The 24,444-nt window shown below is 41.2% G+C and overlaps 1 protein-coding gene across 15 annotated transcripts in view; it reads right to left on the reverse strand.

Annotated features, from left to right (window-relative positions):
- The window catches only part of LIMCH1 (LIM and calponin homology domains 1), a 352,260-nt gene that overhangs the window by 160,447 nt on the left and 167,369 nt on the right, over positions 1-24,444 (reverse strand). For 14 of the 15 annotated variants that reach the window (XM_025290118.3, XM_025290122.3, XM_025290121.3 and 11 more), the window contains exon 3: positions 23,076-23,145. In XM_025290118.3, the coding sequence (XP_025145903.3) occupies positions 23,076-23,145 (70 nt within the window). Of the gene's footprint in view, positions 1-3,857; positions 4,064-23,075; positions 23,146-24,444 lie in introns of those variants that run through there. The other variant, XM_025290127.3, reaches the window with a different exon arrangement.

A 24,444-nucleotide genomic window follows, 5' to 3' on the forward strand; every position in this document is an offset into this window, starting at 1 on the left:
GGTGTCTGCAGGGACCCAGCCAACAGCAGCCAGGGGGCTGTTTACCAAAGTCATTCTCTGGCACCACCCACAGAAAAACTGTGGAAATCTCTGCCAAAGCTGACATGGGAATCAAACAGAAGGAGCTGAATACAGCCATGTAAAACATACCCCAGTCATTTCGTAACCTCGGTTTCTTCACAGACGTCTGCTGTGGAAGAAATGACTGTGTCCAGAAGACAGAGACCCCAGGAATTAATCCAGCCACACAGATGAAAGCAGAATGAAAAATTACTTATCATCGCATTCCACAATCCACACTGGTAACTCCCTGGGTTTCGGCTATAAGGCAGCTAAGGTTAAAACTGCTCCTCAAAAATATATGTGACAATGGTGAATGAATGGTGTCAGGAAGGGGCAGGTCTCCAAACACTGTTGTTCTCCAAAGGGGAAAAAAAAAAGGAGGGGTATCCACCAAATTAAAATATCAGAATATTCTACAGACCAGCAAAACCACATGCAGCTTAGTAGCTCACACACATCCTTGTATTTCCAAGACATGTGAAGCTCCAGGTTCTGAAGACAACCAAACAGAAGCCCACCTGCCAGGTGCTGAAAAGAGAAGATAATCCCAAAGAAATCCAGTCTTCGTTCTACTTATGGCTCTTACCATTGTTATAACTGCTTTGGTTCTCTTACTGTTTTACCCCTTACCTGTGCTCCTTTATATTTTAGAGGTTGAGTGGCTCAGACAGTAAAGTGTCTGTCTGCAATGCAGGAGACAAGGGTTCGATTCCTGGGTTGGGAAGATACCCTGGAGAAAGGAATAGCTACCCACTCCAGTATTCTTGCCTGGAGAATCCCATGGACAGAGGAGCCTGGTAGGCTGTGGTCCATGGGGTCGCAAAGAGTAGGACACGACTGAGTGACTTCACTTTCCCTTTTCATACATACCACTACTTTGGATGTTGCTCCAGTTTCGTGGGTCAGTCCAATGCCCATGCTACATATCTTGCATATGTATCATGGGCATATATCTACCTTTATACTACCTTTGAGTTGGGCTCTGAACGCCATTCATACACACACTGTGTGTGAGTGCTCAGTCGTGTCCAACTCTTTGTGACTACATGGACTGTAGCCTACCAGGCCCCTTTGTCCATGGAATTTTCCAGGCAAGAATACTAGAGTGGGTTGCCATTTCCCATTCCAGGAGATCTTCCTGACCCAGAGATTGAACCCGAGTCTCTGGCATCTCCTGCATTGGCAGAAGGGTTTTTTTTTTGTTTTTTTTTTTACCACTAGCACCACCTGGGAAGCCGCACATTACTCTCTGGCTACTTCCTCTCCCTCACTCACTACTGGGAGCTAAGTTTGATCATCCTTTTACATCTACTCAACATATCTTTTGAACAGAGAAAAAGAAACACAGCAGCTGAGTCAATAAGTTCATAATGCCCAAAAGAGTCTAGATTGTAGCATCCATGCGAGCAAGGACAGTGACGATTAGTTTCAACACTCGGTAATCCAATGTTTAGCACCTTGCACAGAGTAGGGGGAGCTCAATAACTCTTTATTGAGAGATTGGAAGTAATGTTTTTTCTCTAAATTCCATTTTATTCTTATTCCCAAATTATTTTCTCTACTGAACAAAGGAAGGTTTATAAATCACTGGCATCATGATTTAAGGGAATGAATGAACCAAAAAGGGTCAAAATCTCAAAGATTCCCCAACTCATTCCAATAACCAATCCTCCTCAATCACCTCCTCCTGCTTTTTTTTCCCTCTTCACATCTTGAACCATCTTACAGGAAAAATTCTAGACTTTTATATTGGCTTATTTACTGAAAACCATATAAGGTAGTCGCTGTATTATTCCCATGTTACAGACAAGGAAACAAAGGCTTCAAATGACTGAGTAACCTGCCACAGAGCACAGCTAAGAAGTTGCAAATCTGGGAATTGAATTTAGGCCATCTGCCTCCAGAATGCCAGTTCCTAATGACCACTCTGCACTGTCTCCTGAAGGACAGCTGTTAGGAAGGCTAAGGGCAAGGTTAAGGAAGCTGAGAAGGCTGTGAGGAATGGTATCCTTCCATTCACTCTGTAAAATATGCATTGAGTGCCTACTCTGCCAGATGCCAAAATCCCATCCCCATACAGCTACAAACACTGTTCATATAATAGTCGATTTCTAACTGCCCTTTGCCACTTCTTCCAAACAGTAAGCTGGCAGATTTAGACAAGGAAACTTAGTAAGAATCGGTTCTTTTCCTTCATCTTTGTCTTTTAAACTTCATTATTGTAAACAATCACCAATCTTCTTAGCATTACATAGGACTCTTGCAAGAGCCAGTGAAATGTGCAGCAACTTGAAATGGCATAGATAGAAACCTAAACAGAGAAAGGGAAATGAGTAGAACGGTGTTTCCATTCTATTATTAGACTGAGGGTATTGGCAACCTTTTCATGCTTGCTTCACAGCATAAAGGCAAACCACATGGAGGTGCTGGGTTTCTGCCCTTCTTCCCAGCCTTGGAAAGGTCTTCTCAGCAAGAATTACGGGCACCCAATACCCTCCGGGCTTCCCTGGGGGCTCAGATGGTAAACAATTTGTCTCCAAGGCAGGAGATCTGGGTTTGATTCCTGGGTCAGGAAGATCCCCTGAAGAAGGGCATGGCAACCCACTCTAGTACTCTTGCTTGGGAAATCCCATGGACAGAGGAGCCTGGTGGGCTACAGTCCGTGGGGTCACAAAGAGTGGAACATGACTGAGTGGCTAACAACCACCCTCCACACGACCTGACGCAGAAGGCAGGAGAGTGCAGTGGCGTGCACCCTGAGCCAAAGCGTGCGGCTCGGTGTGACCCGACCTTTACACTGCTCTGCACCCACCCATGCCATGCAGAACAACCTGCTTCTCCTCAGGCTGCTGAATCAGCTCGGCTGGGAAGAGCCTGAAGAGGAGCTGAGACTCCAACACATTTGGGCTATTCAGCACCATGAAGGAAATAGCAGGCATTCAGCGAGGGAATAAAATTAAGGAGTTGGCTGAATAAAGGTGATAAAAATAGATTTTCCAACTCCACGAAGATGAATCATTTTGCCATGGGGATTCGCCAGGCTCTGTTTCAGCTTTGTTTTCAACCCAGCCTCATAAATTTGACTGAGGAAAATTTCCTTCCCTTAGATAACCAGTGCCATGAAGCGTTTAGTATTCAGACAGTTCTGACAGGATTTTATTAGAGAACTGTCCAGAAATAACCTCCATCCCTTCTCTATCCTGCAGTAAATATTGACTCTGAAGGACAAGGGTGGGCTGGGCTGAAATGAGTAGCCTTTGACCCCAGACTCACCATCCTCTACTCCCCACTCAATTTTCTCCTCAATTCTTTCCCTCCTCATTTTAAGAAATAGACATTTTCAGAAAGCAAAGAGGACAGTGGAAGAAAGCAGAATGTGAGGGGAACTCGGGTGAAACAACACCTCACAGGTACATCTTCCCCAGCTCACCACGTGCTACTGAGGAACACATCTCTTAAGATGTAGCCAAGTTGCTTTTAATTCACAAAAATTCTTGAGAAATTCTCTTTATTTTGACTTTTTATCTATATGCCTTCCATGACACACCCCAAAAGGAAAAAATAACGCTTTCCTTAGACAATAAGAAAACTTCATTAAAAACAACAGGTGGTAAAAACATCAGGGGACAAGGTAAGCTCCATAGGAAAGCAATTCTGGTGTAGTCCAGCCATATCATGAATGTATACAAAGGAACGTTTTTTAAAAAACTAAAAGTGATAAAATCTAAATAGCTTCCTTCCTTCGCTCATGGACACCCATCATCTGTATTTTTCTCATAGTGGATTTTACTTACCCCTCCACGGCCTCTAGTCCACATACAGCTCCAGCATACCCACACTCGGGAGGCGGGTAGGGCATCTGTCCTGGGTGCTCCAGTCAGCCCCCACACAGCAGCCAAAATGCCCTTACATCTCCTTTCTGAAAACAGTCCTCAGCGCAGCAAACCCTGCTCTGCCCCGAGCAGGCTGCAGCAGCTGAAATGCTGATGCAGTGAAAGAGAACTAACTGGAAGAGAGCATGATTGCCACACCTATTGGGGAGGGAGGCGGAGAGTTCTGCTCCCACTGAGGAAGGGGGACAGAATCCCCTAGACGTAGAGATGCCCCGGGCGATCCTGCAGGAGAGCTTTGTGGCAGCAGCTGCTGCCGAGTCAGCACTCAGTGCAACAGGTAAACCTGGATCTGCAGCAGGGCCCTAGGACCTGAGGGAGGGGAGTGCGTGTCTCAGCTCGGGAAGGAAGTAGCCTCATGACCCCAGGCAGGTCATTGCCCTCTGAGTCTCACTTTCCTCATTTGGAACAATATTCTGTGACAGCGGGGCTTCCCTGGTAGCTCAGATGGTAACGAACCTGCCTGCAATGCAAGAGACTCAGAGATTTGGGTTTGATCCCTGGATTGGGAAGATCCCTTGTAGAAGGGAATGGGTACCCATTCCAGTATTCTTGCCTGGAGAATTCCACGGACAGAGGGGCCTGGCAGGCAGGCTACAGTCCATGGGGTCACAAAGAATCGGACACGACTGAGTGGCTAACACTTTCACTTTCTGTGATAACTTATGTGAAGAAAAGAGTCTGGAAAAGAATGAATATATGAATATGTATAAATGAAGCACCTTGCTGTGTATCTGAAGCTAACACAACATTGTACTCCAACTATACTCCAATTAAACTAAAATATAAGATAAAAAACTTTAAAAATCCCTTTAAATAGCTTCTAGTTATAAAAATTTAAGGCTATCAGAAAAATCATGAATATAATAAATAATAAACACAGCTACAATATATTGAAAACAGACGAGGTACCATCCACCATGTTAGGCATTTTACATGTATCATCTTATTTAATCCCATGATCCTGAGATGAGATTTATCAATCCCATTTTATAGATGAGGACACTGGAGAACTCACGCCATGATTCCCCATGAAAATAAAGGATCATCATATCCATTCAGGGTTTTGAATTTAAATGGAAGCATTTCATCTTTGTGCCTGAAACTGAGATGACATCTGAGGATGGAATTTCTGCACTGTCTAGTGATTAATGTGTTTACAATCCTCTGCTGGGGTAATTCTCAGGTACTAGTATTTATGGTTACGGCCGTTCATGCTACTGCAAAACCCATTTCCCACCTGTTGTTTTTTATTAAACCTCCCTAAAGGGCATGAAATATTTCTTTGTGCAGATTCTAAAAAACGGGGATCATGAAATATGTGAGCAGAAACATCGTGTATGGATTTACTGTTTGGAATTTTCAAACGCTATAAAACACAGTGTTTACAGCCCATTCATCATTTATAAAAGTTTATTAGATTGATATGCCCACTGACTCACTGGTATCCTGCCATTTATTGATACCAATACATCAAGTGGTGGGCTGACATTTAATATTTATTAATAACTTCTGTGTTTCATTGCCTGTTTTATAGAATCCTTGCATTATGTTTTATGTTTATCGTCAATCAATCTAGGTTTTAGGCAAACTTTTTATTTTAAAATAGTTTTTAGATTTACAGAAAATTGCAAAGATAGTCCATTGTAACTTGTGTTCTGGTATTTGCTATTACTCAACAGTGGTTAGTACCATTTATCACAGCTGATGAACAAACATTGGTATACTGCCACTAACTAAGCTTCAGGTTTTATTTGGGTTTCATTAGTTTTCCACTAATGTACTTTTTCTGTTCCAAGATCCATCAAAGGCACCGTATTATAATCATCATTTCTCTTAAGCTTCTTCTGGACTTTCCTTGTTTCTCGGACTTTCCTTGACAGTTTTGAGAAGTGCTGGTCAAGGATTCTGCTCCTCCATTTAGGTTTGTCTGATATTTTTCTCATGGTTAGATTGACATTACGGGTTTTGGGGAGGAAGACCGCTGAGATAAACACCATTGCCATAACACCATATCAATCATCCTCTTATTAAATATAGGGAAAATAAGTCAAATCAAAACTTTAAACTGAATAAAGTTAATTTTCAAAACTAAAAACAACAAATTATTTAACTCAGAAATACCATATTTTATTTTGTGGAGAGAATGACAGAGAGGGAAACTAATTTTTACGTCCATTTTGAGATGAAGGCAGACCTAAGATTTTAGCAGGAAGCCAGCTAATTACAAAAGAGCTGTCCAGCAAGTTCTTTTGAGGTGCTTGCCAACACAAACTTCCTACAAAACAATCTCAGATGATGGCATATTTGAAGAGAATTTGTTTCAACCTAGCAGGATCTTACTCTACCATACAATACCTTCAGGTATTTCAAGTTTTTTTCCTGTTGTCAAACCACAGAATCCCTATGAATCTGGGTTTGAAGAATTTGCTTTAAATTAGTTCCACAGAAATTCCTTCTTTAGGAAAGTTATGACTATGAAAAAAAGAAGTAAGACTTAGGCTGAAATATGTATTTCCTGCTATTATGTATATTTTTTCCTCACAGTTCCTAATTGAAGGTCTGTTCCTCAGGGGGAAAAAAGTAAGGAACTGATGTAATGTCACAAACTTTGCTAAATGCTGTTCAATGAACGATAAGGGAGAATAAGTGGTTTCTTTTTTCAAAGAATGTGTCCCCCCAACCCCTGGATAGGAAGTGGGGGTGGGGGGGACAGGAAAAAAAAGTTTTACAGCACTTCTATATATAACCTTCCACCTCTGCAGAGACATAAAATAATTATGGAAACAAGCGTGGAAAAATAATTTGTGGTGTATAAAGGGATATTAGACTTCAACTAGCATGTCTAGGCATTCATAACCATGTGAATAAGAATTTCATTCCTTGACTGGCTCACTCATTGGTATGGACTAAACTGTGTCCCCTTTCTAAATTGATATGTTGAAGTCAGAACCCCCAGTAACTCAGAACTGTGACTGTATTTGGAGGTAGTGACTTCAAAGAAGGGATTATGTTCAATTGGGTCATTTAAAGCAGGCCCTAATCCAGTATGATTGGTGTCATTATTTTTAAAAATGAGATTAGGATACAAACTGCAGAGGAAGACCAAGTGAAGACCCATGGAGAAGATCTCCATTTTCAAGCTAAGGAAAGAGGCAACCAACCCCGCCTCTGCTTGATTTCATTTCTCTCCTTTAAGGCACCCAATCTGCTATACTTTGTTATGGCGGCAAATTAATCTGCTTATCGAGCATTAAGAGTGAAGAATCAAGGGTATAAGAAAGGCTAGAGGGTATGAGACTGGTTGGATATTACATCTCAATAAACTGTTAATTATGTGAAGATCTAAGTTACTATCTCTCATGATTTCCATATCTAAGTGCAACTGCTAATGAGTCCTCCTGCGGTCTCAAACTTCTTTCATCATCCCAACCTCCCCACCTCCCCTGGCAATGAAAGTCAAACACTACAAAGAGCAGACTATAATTTGTGGGGGTGGGGGCAGGGGAAACTTCAAAGTTTGTGTTTATAGAAAAAGAAATAATGTGTCTTCATATATACTTCAGCATAAGGATTTAAATTTAAAATCAGCCATTCATTAACCTAGTCCAATTTCTTATACGTTTTTCCATGAGTTCCAAACCAACATTTTCCAATTGTCTGCCAGACATCTGTACATGAATATTTCTTAAAGGTAGCCAACTCAATACATCCAAAAGAGAATTCATCTTTTCTCTTGGAACCCATTTCTCATCCCCTGTTCCCATGATGTCTATTACTGGCATCGCTATTTGCCAAGTTGCTGAAATCCAAAATGTAGATGTTGTCTTCCTAAGATTATTTATTATATTTCATTAATTCCAAGTCATACAATTTTTTTACCTCTAAAATAATGATGCATCTTTCCATTGCTGGTATGTTAACATTGTGTTATAATTTAATTAATGAATTTTAAAAATTAGTTATGTAATTTTTAAATGGTGTGTCTTAAAATTAAGGGCACCTTACTGTCAGTGAAAAACATAGAACCATACATCCCGTGTCCTCATCTCCACTCTCACTGCTTCTACTAAGGTTAAGTAGGAGACATTACTTCTTGTTTGGACTACTTGTCTCCTAACTGACTTTGGTTGCTGGTCTCTTCCCATAATCTACTTTCTACATGGCCACCAAAGTTATCTGGAACACAAGATTCCTTTGTTTGCAGTGGCTCTTACTGTAGATGAGCCCAAACACTTGCAGATAGCATTTCTGTCTCAACCTACTATTCCTGGTCCACTTTCCACAATATTGATTTCTCTCAGGGACCCTGGGCTCCAGCTGCAGCCACATACAAAAAGCCACTTGCAGACAAGACCCAGGTTCCTGTGCTCAAAGCCTTTCTCATTCCATCCTCTCAGGCCAGACCGTTCTTCTCCAACCCCAATGCTGGCTGCTGCTGCTAAATCGCTTCAGTCGTGTCCGACTCTGTGCGACCCCATAGACGGCAGCCCACCAGGCTCCCCTGTCCCTGGTCTTCTCTAACTGTAGATACGTCTTTAGATCCCAGGCTTCCCACGTGGTACTAGTGCCAAAGAACCTGCCTGCCAATGAAGGAGACATAAGAGATGTGGGTTCAATCCTTGGGTTGGGAAGATCTCTTGAGGAGGGCATGGCAACCCTCCTAGTATGCTCTCCAAGCATACTCTAGTATGCTTGCCTGGAGAATCCCATGGTCAGAGGAGCCTGGAGGGTTACCCTACAGTCCACAGGGTCGCACAGAGTTGGACGTGATTGAAGCGACTTTGCAGTATATTCAGAATCCATACCTTTCAAAGTTCTTACTCTCAAACAGACACTTATTCCTTGTTCTTCCTTGTATATTAACATTTCATTACTATTTCACAGTCTCCCTCTATTAGATCTTATTTGCCTCTAGAAGGGGATTCCCCTGGAAGGAAGGAATTACGGAATTATGTCTTGAGTCATGGTGGATGTTCACTTGGAAGGCAAGAGAGAACATACCATCTCTTTCTAGTGTATATGTGTAGATGAAAACTGGGAAACAGAGCTTAGATGTCATGTGAGGGAGGTGGTCCAAGGAAAACTGTATTATTGTTAAAGTACTATAACTATAAAGGACGCTTTTTCAGGAGAATAAGAAATCCATGCCCTCCATTTCTCAGCAGATTAGGACAATCATTTCATTCACTGTGGAGGCAGTTTTTAAATACCTCCGAGTGATCCCTTCTTCCTGTACACAGGTCTTTGCGCAGTCTCCTCCCCTTGAGTGTGGGCTAGACCTGGTGACTTGTTTTTGATCAATAGAATATGGCCAAAGTGAGGAAATGTGACTTCTGAGATTAGATTATACATAATTGTGATGTCCATCTTGTTTGTTCTCTCTCAGTATCTTTCTCTCTCTCTCTCTTTTTCTGGTTCTTCTTGCTTGCTTATTCTCATGAAGCAAGCTGTCACATTGTGAGTTGTTCTATGTAAACAGGCCCTTATGGCAAAGAACTGAAGATGGTTTTGGCCAACATCCTGCAACAAAACAAATCTTGTTGCTATCCACCTGAGTGTGCTTAGAATCAGATCCTTCCCTAGTCAAGTCGTAAAATGACAGCAGCCAATACCTGATGGCAGCTTTGTGGGACATCCTGAAACTAATCCAACTAAGCCAAGCCCAGATTCTAGATCCACAGGAACTTTGGAATAGTAAATGTTTTGGACTACTAACTTCAGTTCAGTCGCTCAGTCATGTCTTTGCAACCCATGGACTGCAGCACGGCAGGCTTCCCTGTCCATCACCAAATCCCAGAGCCTGCTCAAACTCATGTTCATCGAGTCAGTGATGCCATCCAAACATCTCATCCTTTGTCATCTCCTTCTCCTTCTGCCTTCAATCTTTTCCAGCATCAAGGTCTTTTCAAATGAGTCAGTTCACATCAGGTGGCCAAAGTATTGGAGTTTCAACTTTAGCATCAGTCCTTCCAATGAATATTCAGGACTGATTTCCTTTAGGATTGACTGGTTTGATCTTGCAGTCCAAGGGACTGTCAAGAGTCTTCTCCAATACAGTTCAAAAGCATAAATTCTTCAGCACTCAGCTTGCTTTAGAGTCCAACTCTCACATCCATACATGACTACTGGAAAAACCATAGCTTTGACTAGACAGAACTTTGTTGGCAAAGTAACATCTCTGCTTTTTAATATGCTGTCAAGGTTGGTCACAGCTTTTCTTCCAAGGAGCAAGGGTCTTTTAATTTCATCACTGCAATCACCATCTGCAGTGATTTTGGAGCCCAGGAAAATAAAGTCCCTCATTGTTTCCATTGTTTCCCCATCTATTTGCCATGAAGCAATAGGACCAGATGCCATGATCTTCGTTTTCTGAATGTTGAGGTTTAAGCCAGCTATTTCACTCTCCTCTTTCACTATCATCTAGAGGCTCTTTAGTTCTGCTTTGCTTTCTGCCATGAGGGTGGTGTCTTCTGATATCTGAGGTTACTGATATTGCTTCTGGCAATCTAGATTTCAGCTTGTACTGCATTCAGCCTGGCATTTCACATGATATACTCTGCATATAAGTTAAATAAGCAAGGTGACAATACACAGCCTTGATGTATACCCTTTTCTCAATTTGGAACCAGTTCGTTGTTCCATGTCTGGTTCTAACCGTTGCTTCTTGACCTGTATACATATTTCTCAGGAGGCAGGTCAGGTGGTCTGGTATTCCCATCTCTTTCAGAATTTTCCAGTTTGCTGTGATCTACACAGTCAAAGGCTTTGGCATAGTCAATAAAGCAAAAGTAGATGTTCTTCTGGAACTCTCTTGCTTTTTCTATGATCCAAAGGATGTTGGCAATTTGACCTCTAGTTCCTCTGCCTTTTCTAAATCCAGGTTGAACATCTGGAAGTTCTCAGTTCACATACTATTGAAGCCAACTTGGAGAATTTTGAGCATTACTTTGCTAGCGTGTGAGATGAATGCAATTGTGCAGTAGTTTGAACATTCTTTGGCATTGCCTTTCTTTGGGATTGAAATGAAAACTGACCTTTTCCAGTCCTGTGGTCACTGCTGCGTTTTCCAGATTTGCTGGCATATTGAGTGTAGCACTTTCACAGCATCATCTTTTAGGATTTGAAATAGCTCAACTGGAATTCCATCACCTCCATGAGCTTTGTTCATAGCGATGCTTCCTAAGGTCCACTTCACTTCATATTCCAGGATGTCTGGTTCAAGGTGAGTGATCATCACCATCGTGATTATCTGACATTTCTGTGTATTCTTGTCACCTCTTCTTAATCTCTTCTGTGTCTGTTAGGTCCATACTGTTTCTGTCCTTTGTTTTTGTGCCCATCTTTGCATGAAATGTTCCCTTGGATCTCTAATTTTCTTGAAGAGATGTCTAGTTTTTCCCATTCTATTGTTTCCTCTATTTTTTTTGCATTGATCACTTGGGAAGGCTTTCTTACCTCTCCTTGCTATTCTTTGGAACTCTGCATTCAGATGGATATATCTTTCCTTTTCTCCTTTGCCTTTCTCTTCTCTTCTTTCCTCAGCTATTAGTAAGGCCTCATCAGACAACCATTGTATAATCATAAGGGATTTGATTTAGGTCATACCTGAATTGTCTAGTGGTTTTCCCTACTTTCTTCAATTTAAGTCTGAATATGGCAATAAGGAGTTCGTGATCTGAGCCACAGTCAGCTCCCAGTTTTGTTTTTGCTGACTGTATAGAGCTTCTCCATCTTTGGCTGCAAAAAATATAATCAATCTGATTTTGGTATTGACCGTTTGGTGATGTCCATGTGTAGAATCATCTCTTGTGTTGCTGGAAGAGGGTATTTGCTATGACCAGTGCATTCTCTTGGCAAAACTCTGTTAGCTTGCCCTGCTTCATTTTGTACTCCAAGGCCAATCTTGCCTATTACTCCAGAGATCTCTTGACATCTTACTTTTGCATTCCAGTCCCCTATTATGAAAAGGACATCTTTTTTGGTGTTAGTTCTAGACCACTAAATTCAGAGGTAGTTTGTTATACAGCATGTGTGTGTGCATGCTAAGTGGCTTCAGTCATGTCTGACTCTTTGCAACCCTATGGACTGTAGGCCGCCAGGCTCCTCTGTCAATAGAATTTTCCAGGCAAGAATACTGGAGTGGATATCTCCTACATTGGCAGGTGGGCTCTTCACAGCAGTGGATAACTGATATACACTTACCAAATAAGAAAATCAGAAAACAGATAATAAACACAGGATGAGTGGAAAGAACCAAAACCAAAAACAAAAACAAAACCTCTTACTGATACCCAAGTACTCAAACAATATGGAAAAGGAGACTAACTTATTGGTCCAAGCACTCAGCAGATAACCACAAGCCAGCCTGTTCCAGTGGCCATCAGCATTCTCCTGGTCCAGCTCACTGTGGAGAATGGCTCTTACCAGCTGATACACTTTTATTTCTGTACTCACTGTGTGCCAAGTCTTTTGGTTTAGGTAGTAAGTTAACTGTAATCCTGGTTCCTAAGAGTGATAATATGTAGGGGGCGATATACCTAGAACATTCCTTTAGCTCAGGGAAAGCCTTAAATGGCTTTCTGAGCTGTTTGAATTTTATTGCTTATATGCAGTGGGCAGCTATAGAAGGTGAGCTGTTTGAATTTTATTGCTTATATGCAGTGGGCAGCTATAGAAGGTGAGCTGTTTGAATTTTATTCCTTACATGCAGCGGGCAGCTATAGAAGGTGAGCTGTTTGAATTTTATTCCTTACATGCAGCGGGCAGCTATAGAAGGTGAGCTGTTTGAATTTTATTCCTTACATGCAGTGGGCAGCTATAGAAGGTTGTATGTGTGCCTGCTCAGTCACTTAGTTGTGTCCAACTCTTTGTAACCCGTGGACTGTAGCTGGCCAGGCTCCACTGTCCACGGGATTTTTCAGGCATGAATACAGGGGTGGGTGTCTTTTCCAGGGGATCTTCCTGGCCCAGGGGTCAAACCCACATCTCCTGCATTGCAGGCAGATTCTTTACTATTGTACCACCTGGGAAGCCCTTATATAAAGTTATCAGACAAGTTATCTGAGAAACCTGTATGCAGGTCAGGAAGCAACAGTTAGAACTGGACATGGAACAGCAGACTGGTTCCAAATAGGAAAAGGAGTATGTCAAGGCTGCATATTGTCTCCCTGCTATTTAACTTCTATTCAGAGTACATCACGAGAAACTCTGAGCTGGATGAAGCACAGGCTGGAATCAAGATTGCTGGGAGAAATATCAATAACAAAAGATATGCAGATGACACCACCTTTATGGCAGAAAGTGAAGAACTAAAGAGCCTCTTGGTGAAAGTTAAAGAGGAGGGTGAAAAAGTTGGCTTAACATTCAGAAAACTAAGATTATGACATCTGGTCCCATCACTTCATGGCAAATAGATGGGGAAACAGCAGAAACAGTGGCTGACTTTATTTTTGGGGGCTCCAAAATCAACTGCAGATGGTGACTGCAGCCGTGAAATTAAAAGACACTTACTCCTTGGAAGGAAAGTTATAACCAACCTAGACAGCATATTAAAAACCAGAGACATTACTTTGCCAACAAAGGTCTGTTTAGTCAAGGCTATGGTTTTTCCAGTAGTCATGTATGGATGTGAGCCCAAGCAGGACTATAAAGCAAGCTGAGCACGGAAGAACTGATGCTTTTGAACTGTGGTGTTGGAGAAGACTCTTGAGAGTCCCTTGGACTGCAAGGAGATCCAACCAGTCCATTCTAAAGGAGATCAGTCCTGGGTGTTCATTGGAAGGACTGATTTGAAGCTGAAACTCCAATACTTTGGCCACCTGATGCGGAGAGCTGGCTCATTTGAAAAGACCCTGATGCTGGGAAAGATTGAGGGCAGGAGGAGAAGGGGACAACAGGGGATGAGATGGCTGGATGGCATCACCGACTCAATGGACTTGAGTTTGGGTAGGCTCTGGGAGTTGGTGATGGACAGGGAGGCCTAGCATGCTGCAGTTCATGGGGTCACAAAGAGTCGGACACGACTGAGCAACTGAACTGAACTGAACTGAAGGGACCTGAAACAATCAATACTTTTAGAAGGTACCTGTGGAAACTGTTACCCCTGGCAGCATACAAGCCATGCTGACTTGGGACGCACTGAACAAAGAAATCCCCCCTAGGTTCACAGTCTACCATTTAACTGAATGCAGGATCAAGTGTACCAAGGAGCGCATGGGTTTTATTGTTGTTTTCCCCTCCATTTTGCATTTTTTTATGTCTAAAGCTACTAAAAGGCTAACCACCACTCCTGCTTGGGCTGGGTTTTGGCACCCAACCTGAGAGCAGAAAATTGAGCATTCCTTCTGTGTGTGGTGTGGAAACACAACTGAGGTTTCTCTTACTGTGCCAGGGATGAGGATAAAGGAACGTGTGTCATTAAATTCAATTTTGGCTGAGATTCTTTACAAGGTCTCTTCGTTTCCCTCAGTGAAATGTACCTCCTACGTACAGAGTATCACTCAAACACCAGTTTCCACTTGGCTTCCAAGGAAGAGCAAGACCACCTCCAGAGACACCCTCCCCTCACCCGTCCCCCCATCACACCATGCAACTGCCTCAGTAAAAACACATAGGGTGGGTGTGTTCCAAGTCTCTGGTCTCTGCCTGCCTATGAAGGAGAACTGCATCTGCATCTTCCCGAACCTTTGTTGTCCTGAATCAGAATCATGATTCTGGGGAGGCATTGAAAGGTGCTGAGCCTAGCTGGATTGATTTGCACCTGAAAAGGCGGAGGGGTAGTAGAGGCAGAGAAAAGGTTGAGTAGAGAGACAAGAGCCAGCAGAGTGTGAGTCTGGACAACCTCAGGTGGTTGGTACGGGAAAGATTTGTAGGAGGTGCTGGCAAGAATGAGAGGGGTGTGTGTGTATGTGTGTGTGTGCACAGAAAGACAGTGAGAGGAGAGCAAGAGGAGGGTATTTTAGCAAGTTTTATTGCATGTTAGAATGGAATCACTGACATTTTTTGGAAAGACCCTCAATGGACATGAATTTGAGGAAACCCTGGGAGATAATGAAGGACAGGGAAGCTTGCATGCTGCAGTCCACAGGGTTGCAAAGAGTCAGACACGACGTAGTGACTGAACAACAGTAAAGATGTCTAAAGATCCCCTATTAACATCAGTTGTTGAACTGGTGCTTCACTGACTATGATGCTGGAGGTGCAGCCACATGGAAATTGCTTTCATAGAACAGTAGAAATCTTACATTTACAGGGCTCTTTAAAACACGCCACTGCCTCAGTCTGATGAAATTAATAGATCTTAAATGAGAGGGATGAGAGGTGGTCTTCTGAAAACATGAGATCTCTTTAGAAACTGGTGCTTCCAAACAGATATTCAGGAGTGCTGAGGTTTAGTGGACTATTGTAAGGCCTCATGGAGATAGTGTAACACAGTAGAAAAGACAGTCTAGAGCTGGATGAATCAGGGTCCAAATCTCCATATCACCTCTTTTTTTATTGGAAAGCTGGTAACCCACCTCTTAGCACCCTTGTCTCCTGAGATTATAGCTAAGGCACAGTAATAACTGCATCACAGGGCAACTGTAAAGATCAAGAAGGATACACCTTGCACCTTGTACACAGGTGGGTTTTAATATATTAATATGATGGTTGTCATTACGGGGACTCACACCCTTGGCCTCCCTCTTTGCTTCTCTGCTTCCTTCCTGGCCTGAAACAATCATTTGACTGGAAGAGAAACAGAGGCAGTGATAAGAACCCTGGCCAGCTTCTTCTGGGGGGACCCATAATAAAACTGTTACAGGGATGGAAAACACGCTAGAATTTCTAAATGAAACTATAAAATTGAAACCTAAAATATAAGACATTGACAAGGATGAACTGAAACAGACAAGAGCTAATCTCCAGTTAGGATTTGCAGGAAACCACTTCTTGGCAGGTAGACACTCAAAACATCTGGGACTCAAATTTACTGCATTGTCATCTTCCGAAAATTATGAAGTTTGAATAAGGCCTTTCACTCAGACTACTCAGTTTTCAATAGCTTCCTATGTTTACCTTTGTCCAAAACAATATTTTTTTAATCTTCTCATAATGTGGAAATTGCCACTACCTTTTCATCATTCCTCCTTTTCTGATCCCTCTCAAACAATGAAACATCAACTGCTCTGGTATCGCTTTCATAAAATAAAGCAGATACCTTTTGAAAGCCTCCTAAAGTCCACAAAGTTTATGGGAACTTACATTTTTATCCATTTGAGAAAACTCAGCTCTAAGCATATTTGAAATCTTATCTTTTGATTAGAAAAATGCTTGTTTTTCCTAAAGAATAAATTTTTGAGTGGATCAGAGTAACTAAATGGTAGGATAATTCTACCAGTTACCTTCCTGCTAGAACCTACTGAGCTTCACTGAGTGCAAATTCCCAGCATTTATCAGGTGAAGTGAGGCCTTTCACAGAGCTTGGAAAGATATTTTGAAGATGCTGGACAGCAGAAACCCCAAAAAAGAGATGAGCTGAAAAAGGGAGTCTTTGCTGTCTGTCCCGTCTTTCTCACAAGACATAAAATAGTTGTCATTTACATGTGTCATTTACAAATACTCCCATTTTCAACTGGGAGTATTTGCGAGTAATATAACCATGGAGAAAGGTGGTCTGTGCTTCGGACTCATCTCAGCTTTTACTGTTGTGTGATCATCCCCTCTATGGACCCCTCTTCATCTATAAAACAAATATACCTAAGATGCCCTTCCTGCAGTAAAATTCTTTCTCTTCTCTGATTGCTTCTCTTGGATTCACATGCAAGATCAAGCAAATATTTCATGACAGCCCTAGGAGGGTTCAGCACCCAAGGGCAGAATCCTCAAATACCTATTTCCAATTACACACACGCACACACCAACAACACACAAATACCTATTTCCAATTACATACACACACACACCAACAACACACAAATACCTATTTCCAATTACATACACACACACGCCAACAACACACAAATACCTATTTCCAATTACACACACACACACACACCAACACACAAATACCTATTTCCAATTATACACACACACACACACCAACAACACATAAATACCTATTTCCAATTACACACACACACACACACCAACAACACACAAATACATATTTCCAATTACACACGCGCACACACACACACACACTGGCTGTTACAACTAAAATCCGGGTGAGAAAAGACTTAATGTCCAAATTTCTATTGCAAGCAAGGATTTCATACATATATGTCTCCTACACAGAGTCTGATGTTTCTGGATGAAACAGAATTTACCATGATCTCTAACCACCATTAAACTGAGTTTCAGGATGTGGCTTGATTACACAATACTGTCAAACTGGCCGAATAAAGGGCAGCGTTTTTAAAAGTTGTTGCTATGCCAAAGACCTAAATTTGAGGTCTTTCTCTCTGGCAACAGCTAACAGTGTCACTCACACCTAAAAAAGAATGCAAGCATCTGCAGGCAGTCACCATGCGGCCGCGCATGTCAGCGATCGCTACAGAAGAAACACAGACCCAGATCCAGGGTCTTTGCATTCTTGCCAGGAAATGATTTTCAACTACTTTGTTTTAACACCTTCACCCCTGAATTCTTTGTAACCACAGCTCAACTCAGGGGCTAAAATACACCTATTCATGCCTTTGTAAATCTACACATGTTTATAATTTGGGATTGCTATGTGAAAACACACTTTTCTATTTATCTTCAAGTCAAGCAGCTGGGCCATCTTAATGGATTTTTCTCAGCACCAGGCCATTAAGTCACACAGGCATGGGTTCCAGGCATGGAGATCCCTCTGGCCATACTTCTTAGATCTCCATGGCCCCTGCTACTAAGGACTGATTAACGGGTAGATGGTCAGTGACCTGTCAACTCCCTGACAAAGTACAAACCAACCTAGAAGTCTGCAGATGCATTTGAGGAATGCTGTTTGTTCTTTCCCGAGTGTCACAAATATGGGTGGAAGAAATGTCATGTGAAGAATATATTCACACAAAAGGTTGCAGCTGTACACATCCAAGATAGTCTCTGCTACCTTCAAATCTACTGCTCACCTGCAGCCCCTTTCCTTCTCCAAACAGATAAGAGAATTAATGTTTTAATCTCCAATGTTTTATGTTGTAAATTTTCAAGCCTAACAAAATCCTGCAAGAAGGGTACCATGACAACTGTATATCCTTTATCTAGATACAAAATTTTACCACATTCCCCTCCTTCCCTGCCCCCCTTCCTGCCCCCCTCTCTCCCCCTTCCCTCCATCTCTCCATGTGTATATGTATATAAAATGATACATTATATGCACAAACCTCTTTTTGCTGAACATCTTGAGGATTAGTTGTACATGTTGTGACATTTCATGTCTAAAGACTCTAGCTTTTGTTCATCTAACATCAAGAATATTCCCCTGTATCCACCACTGTCTTTGACAATATAGTTAACATGTGAAAGAAATTCAACATTGGGGAAACACTGTTATCTAATATTCAATCTGCACTCAAATTTCCCCACTGTCCCAATATGTCTAATACAGTTGCTTGTTCTCAATCAAGGATCAGACATGGCATTTGGCTGTCATATCTCCTTGCCACCTTTCATCTGCAACAGTTGGGGGGCGGGGGAGGTGTCTTCAATGACACTGACAGAGTTAAGGAATGTACACCAGTTGTTTTATGGAATGGCCCACAATTTGGACTGGTCTGATTTGTTTCCTCAGAATTGGATGTAGGCTAAAGATTTTGGTAGACACTCCATCAGGGTGATGCTGTGACTTCTTTGTGCATCCCTAGGACACCTGTTATCACTGCAGCCATTATAGGCATTGGTAAGTAAGAGCATGGGCTTTGGATCCATTTCAGTTTTAACTTGGAGAAGGCAATGGCACCCCACTCCAGTACTCTTGCCTGGAAAAGCCCATGGATGGAGGAGCTTGGTAGGCTGCAGTCCATAGGGTCGCGAAGAATCGGACACGACTGAGCAACTTCACTTTCACTTTCATGCATTGGAGAAGGAAATGGCAACCCACTCCAGTGCTCTTGCCTGGAGAATCCCAGGGACGGGGGAGCCTGGTGGGCTGCCGTCTGTGGGGTCGCACAGAGTCGGACATGACTGAGGTGACTTAGCAGCAGCAGCAGTTTTTACTGTTTGTGTGATCTTAAAGCTAGCTACAGTGCTTAAACATGAATACTAAATCATTTACACACCTTGAATTGCAAACTAGTAACAATAGTTATTCAAAAATCTTACTGCCCAGATCATATTTCGATACAGCTGTCTTTTTTGTCTCTATTAACTCATTTTCTCATAAACCAGGAGATGCTAACAATATTCTATAAAAGAGATCATGTGGACCATAAACACTAAAGGCTTCACAAAGGAGGTGGTATTGCACTGGCTCTTGATAAGTAAATAAGATTTAGTCAAGAAGAGCAGAGAGAGATATATTCATTAGAAGTGTCATGAGCAAAGGTTTCATACATAACAGTGAATAACATTTGAGGATCTATGAGTTGACGGTAATAATCTAGGTAAGAGATGAGGAAGACCTTATCGAGGCCTTATCTAGGCCTTATCAAGTGGCCAACGAAATGCAAACAAGTAGACAGACTGAAGACAGTTGCCATATTCTAAAACCAATATAATATTGTAAAGTAAAAAATAATAATAATAAAGAAATGATAAATGGTTTAAAAAAATAAAAAAAAGTAAAAAAAAAGTTGCCATATTCTTTAATAGCTCAACTAGGGCAACTGCATGTTTCTGATGCCTTACTGACATCGGTGGGCAGCTGTGGGCATTTAAATCTAATTTGAATATGAACAGTGTGAGATGTTCAGTAGGACATCCAGACGGAGCTGTCCAATACACAGAACAAGAGACCTGGAGTTCAGAAGAAAAAACCTGGTGAGAAGTGATGACTTGGGGCAATGCTACGAAGAGTTGAGGTCACAAAGACAGACAGGAACATCACTGTAGAAAGGAAGCAGATGACAGATCTGAAGAGCAAACTCTGGAAGAACCTTAACAGGATGGCGAAAGGGCACAGAAGGGTAGCAGTTCTGTTTCTTGTTGGTACCCCAACTTGTGCACTGGTTTTTAGAGATGTTGATCTGGTGGTAATTGGAGAAGAGAAAAAAAAAAAAAGAGAGAGAGCTTGACCAGATTTGTAGATTAAGGAATCATGAGTGAATGGGCAGTAATTAATTATACATAAATAAGTATTTTTTTTGGACTAAAGATAACTCCACTGTGTGTTTTTTCCAACACCAGCAAGCAAGTAACTCAGTTCTGACACTCTTCACCTGGGGATAGTGTCAAATGTCCCAGGTCAAGGCTCAGTCCCATTAAGACTGTCCCCATAAAAAAATTAATAAAAAAAGGACTGCCCCCATTTCAGATATCAGTCTCAAGTCCAGGTGGTCAGCTGGGCTTCTGAACAATGAGCTATAAACCAGAGGTTCTTAAGATCTCCTTCTTGGGTTTGATTAATTTGCTAAAGTGGCTCACAGAACACAAAGAAACACTTACTTAGATCTATCAATTTATTACAAAGAATATTATAAAGGATTCAGAACAGCTAGATTAAGAAGTACATAGAGCAAGGTATGTAGGGAGGGACATAGAGCTTCCATGCCATCTGGGTATGCCACTCTCCTGGGATCTCCATGTGTTCACCAATCTGAAAACTCTCCGAATCACATCCTTTTGGTTTTTTATGGAGGCCTCATTACATAGGCAAGACTGATTAAATCACTGACACGGGCAACTCAACCAACCTCCAACCCCTCTCCCCTCTCTGGAAGTCAGTGCGGTGGGACTTAAAGTTCCAACTCTCTCATCATGAGGTTGGTTCCCCTGGCAACCAGCCCCCATCTTTGGGACTTTCCAAAAGTTACCTCATTCAGGTGGGGCTGAAAGGAGCTTGTTATAAAGAACAAGATACTCCTTCACCTTTATAGAACTGGAGCCATTTCAGGAACTGATGACAAAAGACCGAGTATTATAACAAAAGATGTTTCCATTGTTCTCATGGCTTAGGAAATTCCAAGGGTTTTAGGTGCTCTGTGCCAGAAACAGACAAAGTCCAAATACATATTGCTTATTACAAATCACAGTATCACAATAACAAATCAGTCAAGAAAATATAAGTGATATAGGATGGAATAAGTGGAAAACCATTACTTGGAAAAGAGCAAGAAAACAGAGAAATGATGGAAAGGATAAAATGGAAAGGAAATTCAAATGAAAAAAAAGAAGAAGGAAAAGTTAGGGGTATAAATAGGAGTAAAGCAACAGAGGTGCCCTGGTTCTCTTGAATCACACGGCCTGCCTGTTCCAAAGCAGAGGCAACAGGTAAAGAACAATGCTTGATCTGCTAGAAGAAACCAACATAAACATCAATGCGTGTGTCTCAAACCCTTAATTTTGCTCCAATTATTTACAATTCATAGTTTAAATTAATATTTGTAAAACCCTTCTCTCCTTAGCTTCTGGACTGAGAGCTGCTTCCTGCAGCCATGTGGGTTTCACTGATGCCTTCCTTGACTTCTTGCTATAAGTTTTGCTCCTATAATATTATATATTAGACTTCCAAGGTCTGGAGATGCCACATGCTTGGGGCCAAACACATATCTGTCAGCTTCATTAAAGCGATGGCCTTAACATTTGAAAGAGATGGATTTAATAAAAAGTTTTAAAATAACTAATACATGTACACATTAATGCATATATTAATGGGTGATTTGTAATAAGCAATATGCATTTGGACTTTGTTTCTGGCATATATTAATACATGTACACATTAATGCATAATATTAATATACATAATATACAGATTTTTAATTAGATTATTTAAATCCATTTCTTCCAAATTTAACTATCTATGTATTGACTTACTTGGCTACCTGATTCTGATAAATGAAATTAGAAAGATTTTTAATAACTAATTACCAATGTATTACTAACCAGAATGGGAAATAAAATGCACCGGCAGAAATAGCAATTCTTACAATTAAAAAAAATCCATTTCATTCAACTTGCTTAAACCATGTACCTAATTAATGACCCCCACAGTTCTCAAACATAATTTTGTTGGTGTTGTTGCATCAAATTTCAATTAGTCATTGTCATATGACTGTGAAGCAAATCATCAGAGTCTAAGTAGGAGCCTGCTTAAATTCTTGACATTTTTCTAATTGTTTTTTGCAAGACCACAGGCACAGAAGGCACCACAATGAAAACAGTCGAAGCACTGTTACTAAGCCACACATACCCTCAGCTTCCTGTGCTCACATGTACCTGTACACGCACACGTGTGTATGTGAGGGCGCATGTGTGAGCCCAGACATATGCACCGTGTTGCTTCTAGAACTAAGGTTTGTTCACCCTTTTGATCTTCCACCTTTTTCTTATTAGTGAAAGGTAACAACAATTAAGCAATAAAAATTAGTTGCCAAGAATTATGAAACATATCAATGCATGAAGAAGAATCCTGCATCTGACTACATGTGAACATTTGAGTTTTACTGGTTTTTAGCTGGGTAGGTTCAGAAGAACCAGGGATTTGCTTAACAGTTCTCCAGACAATAGAATCACCTCAGTGACTGTTATGTCTTTAGAAAGTTGGTCTACAAATGTGGTATTTAAACGCAAGTAGATTTATAAGATTGAAAACAGCAATTTATCATGAAAATGCTGCTTGTTCATCATGAAATTCTTTTTCTCACTACCCTTTCTCTCCTTCATTCCAGGGGAATGCAGAGAACCGAAATGAGAAAACCATAATTACCATCGCATTCCTCCCCTCAGGTCAACTTAATTACCAGCTTCTCATCCCAAAACAAATTTAACTCTTTAAGAATGAACGTTATTCTTATCACTCATGGGAAAAACACAAAGATTAAAATGCCATTTAGGCATAACTGCAATCTTTCATTTTTAAGTGACCTCACAGTTTAATGGCTTCAATGCATTCTCATTCATGTGGAATATATACTGCAGGAAAGAACTGTAATAAATGGCATTGTCATGACCCTTAGGTTAGAGCAAAGGAATATTGGAAGATAAATCTCAATTCTGGATACTCACCAATCCTGCAATGGGGGTAGGCAATCTATTGATCTTTTTAACAAGTCCTGGCTTTATAGCATTCAGCAACCTGTCATGAAAAAGACAGAAAGTTAAGCGAGACATAAAACAAGATGGATCACACAAATCACCTTTATCCGGGGCTACAACTAAATTGCTGAATAGGAAAAGCAGTGAATTTAAAGCATGTAGTAAATCTCAATAATCTGTGAGCCTTCGTGCATCCCAGTGAAGAACTTTGCCAACATCAAGTTTGTCCATGGCAGGTGAAGTTTTAGAATTTGGAAATAGTGGGAGAAAAGAAAGGATGGAAATTCAGGGGAAAAGACAAAGATGTGAGCTGGACTGAGCCTGGGAGGGAATTGTCTAGGATGGGAGCCAGGTACTGCTACACACCAAGGCTGCTTCCCAATTCTCCTGGCTAAGGCAGAGGTCTCTCTAGGGATGCACTGAGTTCAGAGACCAACATCTATCTTTGCAAATAATTTGCCAAGATTAATTCTTCCTCCAGACTTTCTTGGTCTTTGAAGAGAGTGGCTTGTTAAATGTGGTGAGCTTTGCTTGAGAGAGGAAAGACTATGTTTAGCAAGAGGTTAACCAATTATATCCTGCAGATCTGAAACAACGCTGACCACAATTCCCTAGGTATAAAAGATATGTGACCCAAACATTTTGGGAGTAAAGGTTGAAATCATGTAAAAATGGTAATACAAAGGAATGCAAGAGAAGCAACCATAACTGTTTATCTTCAGGAAATTTCAGTTCAGAGTGAAAAGAAATAAGGAAGGCAACTTGTAAAACTAAAAGAGGGTTGGCATCAGGGTGACGTGGTAGAATTGTAGCATTTGCCAACTAGGGTTATTCATAAGGGAATTAATGAAGGTATGGTATTGTAGAATGGAGGCATTTATTCTTACACTCAGGAATTAGAGGAGAGGCAATAAGGTAATTTATCTCAGGACACAGGGCAAAGAGAACATCAGGACAGGGGTTTGTTTTCTACAATTCAGGGGTAAACAAACTATAACTCACGGGCCAAATCTGGCCCAATGCCCTTCTTTGTAAACAAGTTTTACTGGAACACGGCCTTGCCCATTCATTTACGTTTTATTTACTCCTGCTTTTGTGCTGTGACAGCTGAGCTGAGTGGTTACAACAGAGAAGCTAGAGCCCACAAATCAAACAATTTTTACTATATGGCCCTTTACCAAAAAATTTTGCCAAACTCTGTTATCATTCATGCAGTCAAAGATTATAGTAAATTATGAAGAACCTATGCTTAATAGATTTCCACAAACCAGTAACAAAAGATGCTTTGAAAGAGTCCAATAATTAGTCTTGAATTCAGCCTATATTTGACCTTGACACC

Source organism: Bubalus bubalis, chromosome 7 (genome assembly GCF_019923935.1).
Source record: "Bubalus bubalis isolate 160015118507 breed Murrah chromosome 7, NDDB_SH_1, whole genome shotgun sequence".
NCBI classification, from domain to species: domain Eukaryota; kingdom Metazoa; phylum Chordata; class Mammalia; order Artiodactyla; family Bovidae; genus Bubalus; species Bubalus bubalis.